Source organism: Saimiri boliviensis, chromosome 15 (genome assembly GCF_048565385.1).
Source record: "Saimiri boliviensis isolate mSaiBol1 chromosome 15, mSaiBol1.pri, whole genome shotgun sequence".
NCBI lineage: Eukaryota > Metazoa > Chordata > Mammalia > Primates > Cebidae > Saimiri > Saimiri boliviensis.
The window spans coordinates 51,690,287-51,705,527 of NC_133463.1; the positions used below are offsets into that span (position 1 = coordinate 51,690,287).

General features: G+C 41.4%; 1 protein-coding gene across 5 annotated transcripts in view; it reads left to right on the forward strand.

Moving 5' to 3' along the window:
* GRHL2 (grainyhead like transcription factor 2) overlaps positions 1 to 15,241 on the forward strand; it is a 185,177-nt gene that overhangs the window by 106,977 nt on the left and 62,959 nt on the right. For all 5 annotated transcript variants that reach the window (XM_074386986.1, XM_003940680.4, XM_010351422.3 and 2 more), the window contains exon 8: positions 5,021 to 5,115. In XM_074386986.1, coding sequence (XP_074243087.1) covers positions 5,021 to 5,115 — 95 coding nt within the window. The remainder of the gene's footprint in view (positions 1 to 5,020; positions 5,116 to 15,241) is intronic.

The window sequence follows — 15,241 nt, forward strand, 5'->3', positions numbered from 1 at the left end:
CAGCACTGGGTTACTGAGTTTCTTTTTTTTTTTTTTTTTGAGACGGAGTTTTGCTCTTGTTACCCAGGCTGGAGTGCAATGGCGCGATCTCGGCTCACCGCAACCTCCGCCCCCTGGGTTCAGGCAATTCTCCTGTCTCAGCCTCCTGAGTAGCTGGGATTACAGGCACGAGCCACCATGCCCAGCTAATTTTTTTGTATTTTTAGTAGAGACGGGGTTTCACCATATTGACCAGGATGGTCTTGATCTCTTGACCTCGTGATCCACCCGCCTCGGCCTCCCAAAGTGCTGGGATTACAGGCTTGAGCCACCGCGCCCGGCCAAGGGTTACTGAGTTTCTATTCCTACCATGGGCCATAAACTCTTAAGCATATGACATTCACCAAAGGACATTCACCCAGCTTTCAGAAACCGGAGACACATCTATTAGCATTTTGTTTCTTGGACAGCTATGCATGTGGACAAAGCTGCATTGGTGTGCATCAGCTGGTTAGTCTCTTAGAAGGCTTTGACAGTTGTGACGTGGGAGCAGAGCTATTGTACTACCTGTAGAGACTGAACACAAAGGGTAGAGGATGAGCAGATACTTCTTGTATGGTATCAGGCTAGAGAGGAGTGCATGACATTAGTCTCTTAGTTATCTTTTTTGTTTAGAATGCTTATGGATCCATCCATTCATTCACTCAATGAACTGATGGAGCACATCCTATGGGTATGATACTGAGCACTGAGAAAGCAGCAGTATTAAAGATAGGTTTCTTGTCCTTGTATAACATGTATAGCTAATGAGACGTGCTGGTGATAAATAGTAAACTAGTGAATAAAATACTTGCACATGCCATAAAGGACATATACAAGGTAATGGAACCAGCCAGTAAAAAGCAGTCTTACTATTCCTTTTGCTTTGGGCATAAAAAAGCAGATTAAGGATAATCATCTTGTTTGTTTATTTGTCTGTATACTTATTTGTATTCTGTCTCAAAAAGCCATAGGATCAGGGACCTAGTTTTGTTTCTTGCTCTTTCTCAAGCATAAGGACACTGCCTGGCATATAGAGGGCCCATAGTAAATGTTTCCTCAGTGCATTTGTTAATTAAGTGAAGGTGATAGAAACTGACAGAGACCTTGAACAAGATTAGAGTGTTTTTATCTGTATCTGTATTGCATTTGTTTTTGAAATTCTTTCCTTATTTGAGTGAATACACTTTTTACAGAAGACATTTTTTATGGGGACAAGCTGTGGGAAGTAAAACCTCATAATGTTGTAACTAATGAGAGCTAGGATACATATTTCACCAAACTTTCTTGGTTTATCTTTATTTCTAGATATGACATTTGCTTTCTTTTTTACAATTCACCTAAAAGCTGTTTATTTTTAAATGTATATTTAAAACTTCAAAGTTGCAAGACTGTCTTTTAAAATAATTAGTTATAAAGAACCAAAGACTTCAGTTGAGCTAAATTCAGCTGTCTTCTTTTCTCTTCAAAATTTTAAAAGTTTGGCTGGCCTGCTAAAAGCACAGGTTTACATTTGAAATCATTCCAAGTATAGTTGTATAACCTTATTCTAAATTTGAAAGATATAAAATTGTTTTTCTTTGCTTTTTGCTTTCTCTTTTAACTTTATTTCAAAATCAGTAAGGAAACTGAAGACTCTAAGAGAAAAATGGGCAAAGGACAGAACAGGAATAAATAAATACATTTTTAAAATAAAGAGAAAAAAATAAATACAAAGAGTCAAAAACACAATGAAAAATGGTTCAATCTGTTTTGCAATCAATAAGTTACAAATTAAAATAATGAGTTACCATGCTTTGCATATCAAATTGGAAAGAAACATTTGAGGAAACAGGAACATGTGCACTGTCACTGTGAGCATAAATTGTTTCAACTTTTCCAGGAACACTTTCACAAAATGAATTAAAAGCCTTAAAAATATTTTTCCCTTTGACCTGCTACTTTCACTTCTAAGAATATATATTAATGAAATATAATTAAGCACATAAGCATTTTTAGCTGTAAAGATAATTAAATAAAACATTATTTGAAATAGGAAAGTATTGAACGTCATCTGACCAAGATGAGCAAAATAAAGTCATGGCACATAATTCAATATAGTGGTATTTGGCCATTAAAAGTAAATTTATACCAGTTTGTTGACATGAAAAGATGCTGATGATGTGTTAGGTAAAAAATAAGAAATAAATGTTACAGTATTATATAAAATATTTATAGCCAGGTACAGTGGCTTATGCCTATAATCTCAGCAATTTGGGAAGCTGAGGCAGGTGGATCACCTGAGCTCAGGTGTTTGAGACCAGCCTGACCAACATGGAGAAACCCCAACTCTATTAAAAATACAAAATTAGCTGGGTGTGGTGGTACATGCCTGTAATTCCAGCTACTCGGGAGGTTGAGGCCAGAGAATGGCTTGAACCCTGGAGGCAGAAGTTGCGGTGAGTCGAGATTATGCCACTGCACTCCAGCCTGAGCAACAAGAGCAAAACTCTATCTAAAATAAAAATTATATATTTTTGAGAAACAGAGGCAGAGAGAAAGATAGGACGGATGAAGTATACCACAGATCTGTTTGTTATTGGTTATTTGTGGGTGAGAAGATGAGAAGATTGTGGTTGCTTTTAAATATTTTTTTAATTCATAGTCTCTGACTTTCCTGTGGTGTCCACACATGCTTTTATATGGAAGTGTGTGCTTTATTTAAAATGCAAACATATGTAGTTTGGCTTTAAAATTTCTATGGGGGAAACCATAGAAACACGGCAAAGGACATTAGTAAGCAGTTTCTGTAAGGAGACACCTTGTTTACTATCCTGTGTGAGTAGGGATGTTTAAACTTAAAAGTGGTAGAAGAAGTGCAAATATATTGTCAATGGAATGCTGCCTTGTGCCCATCAGATTGGCAAAAAAGAAAGGAGAAAGACGGAAAGAGAGTTCTGATGGGAGGCTGCACTGGCTGATGCATCCTGGAGAGTGAGTTTCAGGGCCATTCTGGAGAGCACATTTAGCAGCTTTTTCTGTGGTCATCCTTCAGTTCAGCTCCCAGGAATATAAATTTTTATCACAGAGTTGTCTGTGGTACCAGAGAGCAGAGATCACTGAAGGGTCCATCTCTGGGGAGAGGGGATAAGTAAACTGGTCAATGGTCCCTGCAGCCCCAGTTAGAAATAGGTGTGCAACTTGCCGTGCAGTTAGATCTGAAAAGGTCCATAGTGCAGGGTGCCAGATAAAAATACAGGGTGCCAGTTAAATTCGAAATTCTTATAAGTAGTGAATACATTTTGAGAATAAGTATATCCCATATATTTGGTCAATCTGGGAACCTTAGCCATAGAACAATAGAATTTATGAAAATTAAAGCTATGTACATAGGCAAGTCAAAATAGTACATTCCATAAGAATATATATCAACACATTTATAGCTATTGCATTTGTGGGAAGGATGATAAGAATAAAAAGAAATATATACTACCCAAATAAAGTCATAAAATAAGAGAGGGCTTGAATAGACCAATGTTGATAGTGAGCTAAGTATGATTAACTCAACTCTCCATACCTAAGTCCAAAAAGAATTTTTTTTTTTTTTTTTTTTTTGAGACGGAGTCTCACCCTGCCACCCAGGCTAGAGGATAGTGGCATGATCTTGGCTCACTGCAACCTCCACCTCCCGGGTTTGAGAGATTCTCCTGCCTCAGCCTCCTGAGTAGCTGGGATTACAGGCATGTACCACCATGCCTGGCTAATTTTCGTATTTTTAAGAGAGACAGGATTTTACCATGTTAGCCAGGCTGGTCTCAAACTCCTGAACTCAGGTGATCCTCCCACTTCAGCCTCCCAAAGTGCTGGGATTGCAGGCATGAGACACCACACCTGGCCCCAAAAAGCAATTTTTAAAAACCTTTACTGTGGTCTCCTGGAATTTTTTTACTAAAGTCCTGATGACACTGCCTGGTTGATAAACAGAATATTCTGTTCTACAAAAATTTCCTTATGGCTGAGCCGGGCGCAGTTGCTCAAGCCTGTAATCCCAGCACTTTGGGAGGCCGAGGCGGGTGGATCACGAGGTCAAGAGATCGAGACCATCCTGGTCAACATGGTGAAACCCCGTCTCTACTAAAAGTGCAAAAAACTAGCTGGGCATGGTGGCACGTGCCTGTAATCCTAGCTACTCAGGAGGCTGAGGCAGGAGAATTGCCTGAACCCAGGAGGCGGAGGTTGCGGTGAGCCGAGATCGCGCCATTGCACTCCAGCCTGGGTAACAAGGGCGAAACTCAGTCTCAAAAAAAAAAAAAAAAAAAAAAAAAATTTCCTTATGGCGTACCCTGGTACTTCTATCAAAATGAAGCAGCAGAAAAGTGAGCAGGTGGGAGAGTGGGTAGGTGACATGGGGCTTGGGAGATAAAAGAAAACCTTAATAATTTTATAAAACTAGTAAAAACTGAAACTAACGAACATTGGTACGCTTAGATTTGCTCTTTTTTTTTTTTTTTTTTTTTTGAGATGACGTCTCACTCTGTCGCCAGGCTAGAACACAGTGGCACAATCTTGGCTTGCTGCAACCTCCGTCTCCTGGGTTCAAGCGATTCTCCTGCCTCAGCCTCCTGAGTAGCTTGGAATTACAGATACCCGCCATCGTGCCCAGCTAATTTTTTGTTTTGTTTTGTTTTTGTTTTTTAGTACAGACAGGGTTTCATCATGTTGGCCAGGATGGTCTCGATCTCCTGACCTCGTGATCCACCTGCCTCGGCCTCCCAAAGTACTGGGATTACAGGTGTGAGCCACTGCGCCTGGGCAGATTTACTCTTTTAATAGAGGAACACGCTTGCATTCTTATAGAGTAAATATTAGTCAAAGAACATTAGTGAGCACCAATCCTTAACAGTTATCATGGAGATAGCCAGAAAAATAAAGTTTAAATTTACCCATTGGAAAATGATGATTCAGTACATGTCACCGAGTCACTCTTACTCCTTTAAAAGCTTTTTCTTTTTTAATATTACAGCTGATTACAAGGAGAGCTTTAATACAATTGGAAACATTGAAGAGATTGCATATAATGCTGTTTCCTTTACCTGGGACGTGAATGAAGAGGCGAAGGTGAGTGACAAAATAGCATTGATTAATTGTTCATACCTCTTCATAACGTGCCCATCCTCTGCAGTTTGTTTTTTAAAAGCCTCTATCTGTAGCCTCCTATTAGAAAGAAAATGAACCTTTCATCTTTTGCCTTTGTGGAGGGTAAGGGAGAAAAGGGAGTGTGCTCCTCTGTGGCTTCCCGTAGAATTTCATGAGCCAAGCTACGTGTCCCACCCAAATCCTTCAGGCCCTAGGCTTCATTTTGGCACTGGGAGCTGGGAAGATGAGAACAGAAAACCTTTTCTCCCTGCAGTGCAGATTCCCGCAAAGGTCTCTCCATGCAGCCTCCTCCAGGCACAGGGAAGAGTTCAGAGCTGATGTCTTTGTAGGTAAACCGCTGGGCAGACCTGTGACCTCACAGCCCCTGCCAGGCTGAAGCTGGTTAAAGAATAGAATACAGGAAGCAGGCTGCTGGTCTCTGAGCTCTGCTGATGGAGGTGCAGCCACCACTGTGCCCTTCAGCCACTTGCTTCATATTGGCTGCTTGACTAACCTTTTTCTGTTTTCTGGGGTACCCACATGCTTAAGAAGTACAAAGGTAAAATCTGTGGCAAAGTGAGCCCTGAGAAAAGACGTCCACCATCGCACTGTTTGGTTAAAAGAAGGTGGAGTCACTGATAGCTGGATTTGCTTTCCAGTCATGAGTCTCTTTGGTTTTATGAAAACCCCAAGCCGTTCTGCTAAGCCTACCCTCCTTTCTGTGCTCCTTAGTTTCTGATCCTTGATTCTTATTCTGTACTCAAGGGAAGGTGCCAGGTCAAACCTAAGCTTGTTTTCTGCTTCAGTTCCGGACCATCTAGGAGGGTGTTAGAAGAGGTTGTCTTCAAACTAATGAAAGGGTTGTTGTACACTGCCCTGGTCAATGCTTTATTGTCTGTGAGCAGGGGGAAGGCTGGGTGAGAAAGGAAATGGGTTGGGAGCTTGCAGGCATGGCTACAGAAGAAGAATTGCCCAGTGTCTCATTTCACTTAAGTATAAAACAATGCAGAATAGGTCTGAGAAAGGCAGCCCAAATGGGCAAGTGGTGATAGAGCACCCGTACAGCCTGGAGAAGGTTCCGTGGCTCAGTGCCTCCCAGAAAGGATCCAGGCCTGCCATGCGGTACAAGTTTGGTCCCACAGGGAACTGTAGACAAAGGTGACTCCAAGGTCCACTCCTCCTTCATTTAAAGTTCCCTGCCCAAGCCATGTGCTTTTGGCACTTTGTTAATCTCCTCGACTACTCGAGCCCCGTTCTCCCTGCCCCTGCCCTCTCCTGAGAACACTGGGCTCCTGTGCTCAAGGCTGCCTGCACCTTCCCCACATCCCTGCCTAGCACCTCCTTAGTCCAGCCAATGCTTGTCCCTTCTCATCATGTTCTGTTCTCTCAGAGGCTACTTTGCTGGACCTGATCAGTAACTGGCAGTCTGTGATGGCACAGGACTAGAATGGCCACTGAGTCATCCTGAGCAAGTCATCTGACCTCTCTGGGCCTCGGTTCTGGTGTGCAGATAAACACACAGATGTCCAAATGTGTCCACTGCAGCCAGTGTCATGCTGAGGGCGTACAGCATGATGATCCAGTGCTCTGGGGAGGGAGGCCTGGGAACCAGTAACTGAACAACAGTTCAGCTGTTGTTCCATTACTGGTTCCCAGGAGAGACAGGGTCTATGTCAGAGGCCCTGGGAAGAAAGTATGATAGTGTCACTGGAATTGTCTTCCCAGTGTTAAAGGTCCAGGCATAGTGGCTCATGTCTGTAATCCCAGCACTTTGGGAGGCCAAGGTGGGAGGATCCTTGAGGCCAGAAGTTTGAGATAAACCTGGGTAAAGCAGGGAGAACCCATGTCTACAAAATAAAAGATAAAAATTAGCTGGGCATGGTGCATGCATCTGAAATACAACTACTCAGGAGGCTGAGGTGGGAGGATTGCTCAAGCCCAGGAGGTAGAGGCTGCAAACAGTAATCGCTGTTACTGTACTCTAGCCTGGGTAACAGAGCGAGACCCTGTCTTACACACACACACACACACACACTCTCCACCAACAAATGTTAAGGCAAGCTATAAATATGAGCTGTAATCATCACCATAATTTTTATTATCACGCCATCTGTGATAATGAGTGCTAGGGAGTGAATGTTTTAACTGTTCTGTTTGAATAGGGACCTTTTATGGAAAATGCCTAAACTGAAAGGGACAGTTTAATGATGGAAGCCTCAGGCTCTGTAATAAACCAATGAGATAGTTAATGTGGAGTTGAGTTGACCTTCCAGCGCAGTTCATACCATACTACTCATTCACCGTAAGCAGGAGCTTACTTTTCTTGTCTAAATGTGTGTGCTGGTGTGTGTGTGGGTGTGCACGTGAGTATGCATGTGTATGAACATGCATGTTGCTCAAGCAGACAAGTTTAAGCTCACATATGCTTTGAGAAATGGCAGTGGAGGATATTTTGTATTGCATTGTTTTACACTGCCAAGTTTGTTTAACTTTGCTAATAATATTTTCCATGATTATACTTGGTTGCAGCAATTGTTTGAGGTTTGGGTGAATCAATAAATAATTAAAAAATATATTCCAAATACATTTCTCAAGACTACTGAAGAGCATTGAAAAATTTTTTTAAATTTTATTTTACTTTAAGTTCCTAGATACAAGTGCAGAATGTGTATGTTTGTTGCATAGGTATTCTTGTGTCTTGATGGTTTGCTGCACCTGTCAACCCATCTAGGTTTTAAGCCCTGCATGGATTAGGTGTTTGTCCTAAGGCTCTCCCTTCTCTTGCCCCCCACACCCGATCATTCCCAGTGTGTGATCTTCCCCCACTGTGTACATGCGTTCTCATTTTCAACTCCCACTTATGAGTGAGAATATGCAGTGTTTGGTTTTCTGTTCCTGTGTTAGTTATGAAGAGCTTTTAAAGAGAAACCATAGAAGTTAAACCCACTTCATTAGAAAGGCTGGGAGGATTTTTTATCTGCAGAGCCCAAGGCATTTCTCTAAAGTATCATTGATTTTATAATAAACAGATTACAAAAGGCAAAATTGCATGATCACTGAAAAAGAAGCTTTTCAACAAAGCAAGAAGTAAAAGGCAGCCCTCTCCCAGTGGAATTGTTTGTGATTTTCATGTTGCGGACTTATCTATCAGGAGCAGTCGCATTTGCTTTCCAGTTCCAGTTGGTAATATCTGCACAGAAATCTTTCATAGGCTTCAGAGCAGTAGGCCCTTTCAGTATCACATGATATTTTGGTTTGTGTGGCCAGAGGCCACAATCTTGTGACCTGCCGCCTTTAGATGGTCCACCGAATGCACATAGGTATGTGTGTATTATGCATTTTTGTACTTCTATTTAAAATTTTAACTTTTTTTGCCCACAATAATCAGAAGATTATTATTTTTAAAAATCAAGGTTTTTAAGTCTCTTGGATAATTAGAGATTCTGGCAACCATAGGCCCGAGGGTTTGCAAGGCAATGAGTGGCTCTTGTGAGGTACTGGGCTCTCTAGTTACTGCTTTCTTTAGCATTCCCCATTCTGGAACTTTCCCTGCCTATGCCTGTTGAACATTTGAGTTTTCATGCCCAACCATGTCCCCTAGGCAACTGACATGCAGATTAGATCTTCACTGCCTTTCAGCATTCAGTAGGGTAGTGACACAATGCAGGTTGAGGCTGTAGTAAGTTCAGTCTGTCTGGAGCTTAGAGGAATGGGGCGAGCAAAGCCATCAGCATTCCCTGGCTCCCTGGCTCCTTTGGCCCAGGCTTCATGGTGCCCCAGTGGCAGCAGGCCAGACACTAATTTGTGTCCTCACTGTTGAAGGGAGAATCTGTGACATTTTTCTGAATACTCACAGTAGTAGTAGATCTTGATCTTTCAAATTGTTTTTTAAAAACCCACCAGAAACCACTTCGATCCAAATGTAAATACGTATCAACAAGCTGGATAATACCACTTGAGGATTAAGAAAGAGAGTTTTGGGCTGGGCATGGTGGCTCATGCCTGTAATCCCAGCACTTTGGGAGGCCAAGGTGGGTGGATCACCTGAGGTCGGGAATTTGAGACCACATATCTACTAAAAATACAAAATTATCCTGGCGTGGTGGCGCATGCCTATAATCCCAGCTACTTGGGAGGCTGAGGCAGGAGAATTGCTTGAACCTGGGAGGTGGAGGTTGTGGTGAGTCAGGATTGCGCCATTGCACTCCAGCCTGGGCAAGGAGCAAAACACAGTCTCCAAAAAAAAAAAAGTTCTTTTTTTCTTTTTCTTTTTTCTTTTTTTTTTTTTTAACACAAAGTTTTATATGTCATCTTTGAAGCGGCCATATCAGAAGAGGACTTCCAAATATGCTTTAAAGCCATGGCAGCATCATTTGAGAAACCTGTATGTCTTCCCAAGATGATTATGTTAAAGGTTGGCTTTTATTTGTATATTCCAGTTTTGATGCGTTTATTTAAAAGACAAAAACCAAAAAAAAAAAAAAAAAAAAAAAAATACCAGCCCAATGTTTTGGTATTCTTACTACATACAGATCTATAATCAAGACCTGATGATAAAGTTTATAGATTTTTCTAAAGCATACTCCTATTTCTTTCTTTCATTGTGACTTAGATTTTATTTCTACCTCTCATTTAGTATGAACAGAAAAAAAGGTAAGACATGAAACTCTAATCATTTAATTAAATTATAGGACAACGTTTGGTCAAGGAAGGTGTTAAAGCTATTAGCTAAAATGAGATTTGGGGATTAATTCCAGATTTGCACAGTGTTCTCTGCAGGCGGATTCTGGCAGAACTATTGCAGAGTTCTTCAACCCAGAACTTGTTTCGTTGGTTGTGACATGGAGTCTTTCTGCACAATGACACATGCAGCAGAAATGGTCTCCAACAGGATTGGCTTTTGCCCTCAGGGTCTCTGCAGTCTGGAAGCCTATGTAATGTGAACAGGTGTCACTGGGTTTCTGTTATCTAGGTGGACAAGGTTCTGAGTGTTCACACTGTCACTGCTTATAAATTATTAGGGGGCAGTCCCCAGTGTGTTGCGGCATAAAGAGCACTGAAATGGGATTCAGACAACCAGATTCTAGCCCTGGCACCTGAGGAGCCAACTTTTGAATTCCCCTGTTGAGCTTCAGTTTTCTCAGTTATGAAACAAGGGGAAGTAAGTGTGTGTGTGTGTGTGTGCGTGCACGCGCATACGCTTAGATTAAGATCCTATCCATATGATCTCAATGGGAGGACTTCCGTGCCATATTCTTTCACATGACTCCCATTTACAAGAATGTTTAATTTTTCTTTCTCTCCTTACCCAAACACTGGTACCTAAGAAGTAGATTTGTTGGTCACTAATCCCTAAGATGAGGAATTCCCACGCAAGACCCTATTGAGTTATTAAAGGGCTGTGAGCTCAGATTCCTGGCACTGAGCACTGCCTTCCTCCAAGCGATGACATCACTCCCAGAACACAGTGCAGCAAAGCCTAATTACAGCCTTTCTTTTCTCCTAGATTTCTAAGGAGAGTCTTGAAACTGGGCCCCTTATTTTTGTCCAAGGCTCTTTTCTCTGACCACAGTGATTTTAAGATTAAATCAGTCTTGATGTGCTACAAAGACCTCTGTCATGTGACCACAGAGAACTACTTGAGCATTAAAGTTGCTGCTTAGTGCTTTGTGCTGACTTTCAAGTTTCTTTTTTGCATCCTTTCACTAGAACACCATAACAATTTCTCCACATCTCTATGCTTCACCCTTCTGTAGTTTATAATACATATGATAAAAAAGGCTTCTTTCCATGAATCTTTTTCTTAAATTGCTCTTCATGCAATCCTTTTAAAATGACCTTAGTTTAGAATTCAGTCAAAATGGTCACTACCATCCCCACTAAATAATCATGCTGACAAATCTACTACTAGGCTACCTCTGATCGCTATGATTTTTAGAAAAGTCGATTATAATTCATTAACATGAAACTCTGATCTTTGCTTCCAGTGTTATTCTTTGCTTCCTTCTAGCCCAGCACCTCAGTTTTCAGAAGCAGAGTGATTACATTGTCTATCCATTCCTCCTGCCACCCTGTGTATTGAGTTGCCGGCAAGGACTTAGGGGTATTGGTTTGTCTAGCCTTCCGCTGTGTCAGATCATCAGCAAATGTTCTTCCTGCAATTTTGGGATTGGGGAGGACCTTCTAGACAGGAAGTTGTTGCAGTTTTAGAAAGAGCCAAGGACATGTAAAGCATCTGTTTTTATCTCTGTTAACAAATTTTCCTAATGAGATTGGAGGTGGGCAAGGCTGAGACCCGACGGAGGTGGGAAAAGGAGCAGAGAGGCTAAGAAACATCATGGATAATCTTCTTGTGCCTCTTAGATTCTGATTCCACTAAATATTACCTCTCAACATATCAGGCCCTGCAGGATTGGGCAAATGGAACAAGTGAATTTAGAACCCAGGACCCTCTGAGTCCAGAGTCCATGCTGCTGACTATTCCAATAGAGAGAAATCTGAAATTTGTTTTAAGTCAAAGCAAGCTATGATTTTCCTTCTTCAAGCAATCTATAGGGTACAACCCTTGTGCATCCAGAAAGAAAGAAAATGAATGGCTGACCCCGTTTTCTTGAGCAAAGCAGTTCAATCAGGCCATCCTGCTTTCACCACCTGCCCTGTCCTCAGTTTCTCCTGCCCACAAAGATGGTCCTGCTGCTCCAGCACTTCCAGCACATAGAACTGTCCCTATCCATGGATTCTACCTGACTTGTTTATTCAGAACCCGCCACCTGGCCCAGTGCCTGATATGCAGTGGGTGTGCTGCTTGTTCCCTGGTCAGAGATAATGAAGGAAATATTACTACTAGGTCCTCCCAACACAAAAAGGTGTCATGGAAAGAGCACATGCTTCAGAATCAGACAGCCAAGGTTAGAATTCCAGCTCTACCGTGCACTAGCTGTACAAGCTGAAGTAACGCTAGTTAACTTTTCTGGGCTTCAAATTCCTCATTAAGTACATCACCTGTCCATATCATACATATCATTGACCAGAAGTGATGTGGGAGTGAAAATTCCTTGCACTCTTCAACAGAGCCTGTGCACGCTGATTAGCCTAATACTAGTGAGCTCCTCTGCCTAATTCTTACCTCACTCCAAAGATCACTGCATGCTTTCAGTTACAATGCTGAGACATATCAGTGTTTTCTTTTCTGCACCTTTACACATTTATTCTTCATTTCCCCCATCTCTCTCTAGCTCCTTTCCCTGGCATCCTGAATTTAATTTTTATTCATTTACATGATCTCTGTGCACCTTTCTTTATTATATTTTTTCTGTTATGAGTAGTGGATGTGATTCCTTGCTTTTTTTTTTTCAAAACCAAGCCAGAAGCGCAGCACTAAAAAATTTCCAAAGCAGGAATGAGGATTATGATCAGAGAAGATGAAGCTTGCAGGAGGCATACAGTAACCCTTCACTCTGCATGTGCAACTAAGAAATTCAACAAACAAATCCTCACATTTACCAGGGTGGTAATTGGAAGTGACTACTTACACATACGCCAGTGTTCCTTCCATAAAGAGATTCCTCTAATCTTGGGTCTCTTTGGATGCTTCAAATGCATTAGATTTACAAAAGAAGTGTGCATGTAATTTTTGAAAGTGTGGGAAATGTGAGGTGAGGAGACATGTTGGTATTTCCTCTGGGCCCTATTTGCATTAATAGTTTTGCCCCATTGCCTTCCTGTTGGATTTTGCTTTAATACCAAGGAGATATCATCTAAGAACTGGGAGCCAGTCTCAGGGAGGTAAACAGGGATGTGCTAGGGTGAGTTGGCTGGCTTAGAGCAAACTAAAAGTACGAATGGAAAGTAAAATGTTCTCATCTATATTTGTAAATGCATTTTTAAGGGAGAAAATGAAATTGATTTAATGTCCCAGCACTGCCTCAAAGCTGCCCCAGACTTAAGGGTGCCTTTGATGTGGCCCAGGTCTTGGTGACTACAGTGACTGGCTTCATGTTGTGAGACGTGACTAAAGCCATCATAAAGGCTGACTTACTGTTTCCATAGAAATTTTAGCTGTCGTCTTTCTCTCACTGTGTGGGTCCTTTTCTCTTTCCAGTGTTGTCTTTTCAAGGTCAGCAAGCCAAGCCTAGCTTTCTGCTCCATCAGTTGCAACTAGGAAGGAAAAAGAGCTCTGTGTCCTCATTATCTCAATTTTAGTAGCTTAAAAGATAAGATGGTGAACTGTAGGGCTTTGGCCATGGCTTATGAAAAGGCAGTAAATTGGAGAAAACATAGGTGTTCTGACTTCTTGTACGCTGCAAATTATTTAGTGTCTTTGGGCGAAAAATAAGGTTATGCTAATTGAAAGTCTGGCTTGTATTCGGTACCAAATCATGGCAAATCCATTAAGTTGTCTCAAATGTGTTATTTTTCTCCTTTCCCCCTTCCCTCTATCTCTCTTCCAGTTCTTGTGGTCTAAACTAGTTAATCTGTTTTTATTGGGCCTCTATTGTGCCAAGCACAGCTCTTTTGAAAATTAAGGTTTTGGTGGTCTTAATGAATCATGCTTTCCAAAGGGCTGTTCCTAAATGGACAGCATCCTTGTTCTGCTGAACTCCACTGCTGGATACCAAAGAAGGGAAGATGTGTGAACACTATTTTTCAGGATGAAAATGGAAACCAAAGGACTGTCCAAAGGACACTGCACTCCCGAGTTCCCTGTGGGTTCATGACCTTGCTTATTTCCCACCCCGCACCCCTCAGCAGCCCAGTGCTTTCTGCTGGGGAGTTCTCTTTCTGCTTACAAGACAGTCTGGGATGATATGGGGCTGGTAGATATTCATGATTAAGAAAAGTTATATTCCATTTTTGGCCTAAATTAATGTATTGGCTGATTTTAGACAGGCGATCTTGTGAAAAATTACAGAATATTATAGAATATGTCCTGTGGTCTCAAAAGTAAAAATAGGGTTGGGGGACACTCCTGGGACGGGTCTTGAAAGGTTGAATTGCACACTGTAAAGCAGGGCAAATGGCATTTTTATGTATTTGCTGAGGTGTGGTGTGGGTAAAGGAAGCCTTAAAAGAGAAAGGTAAACATTTGCTGGAGTCTTTGGTATTGAACTTAAACAAAGCCGTGCCTTTGTTCCAGTTTTATAAGGCAGCGGATATTAGGAAAAGCTATAAACCTAGAGTTAATTCATATATAAAAGGAATAATCTTTGGAAGGCATCTCACCAAAGATATCAATGTCTAGATCTTTGTTAGAATGTGAAGTATCCGTGGTTTCTGGACTGAATTTTGCTTAGGACCCTGTAAGTAACATGTACGAACTACTGTATAGTGCAGAGAATTAGATTGCATACTTGGGTTTCATAAAATGATTGTACATGTGTACACAATGACTAATATTTGTTCAGTGATTACCATATACCAGACACTCTGCCAAGCACTCTATATACATTATGCAGTATTCATATTTTTAGGTGAATAGCAGTTTCTATTTAACTTGAATTTGAAGTTAATGAGGAATTTGAAGCCCAGAAAAGTTAGCTCACTTACCTGAGGTTACACAGCTAGTGCATGGTAGAGCTGGAATTCTCATCTTGGGCTGTCTGGTTCTGAAGCATTTGTTCATTCCACGGCATCTTTTTGTGTTGGGAGGACCTAGTAGTAATTAATGCCTCCTTTATTATTTCTGACGAGGGAACAATCATTCCTGTGAAGCAGCACACCCACTGCGTATCAGGCAGTGGGCCAGGCGGCGGAGGGTCCTGAACAAGTCAGGCAGAATCCCCGCATTCAGAGAATGTTCGGACTACGCTAGGCACTGAGACACACATGTAAATAACTGTGACCCAAGGTAGGTAAGTGACAGTGACTCTATGGGAGAAAAAGTGCTAGAAGAGGTCTGAAGAGAGGTAATTCTATGTTTTATTTTTCTACATTTTATTTTTTAAAATTTCAAGTGAAAAGTTGAAAGACAAATACATTTAACACCACTTACCCTTCACCTGCATTGACTCACTGTTCATATTTTGCCAGATTTGCTTTATATCTTCTCTCTCTGTGTCTGTCTCTGTCTCTGTCTCTGTCTCTCTCTCTCTCTCTCTCTCTCTCTCTC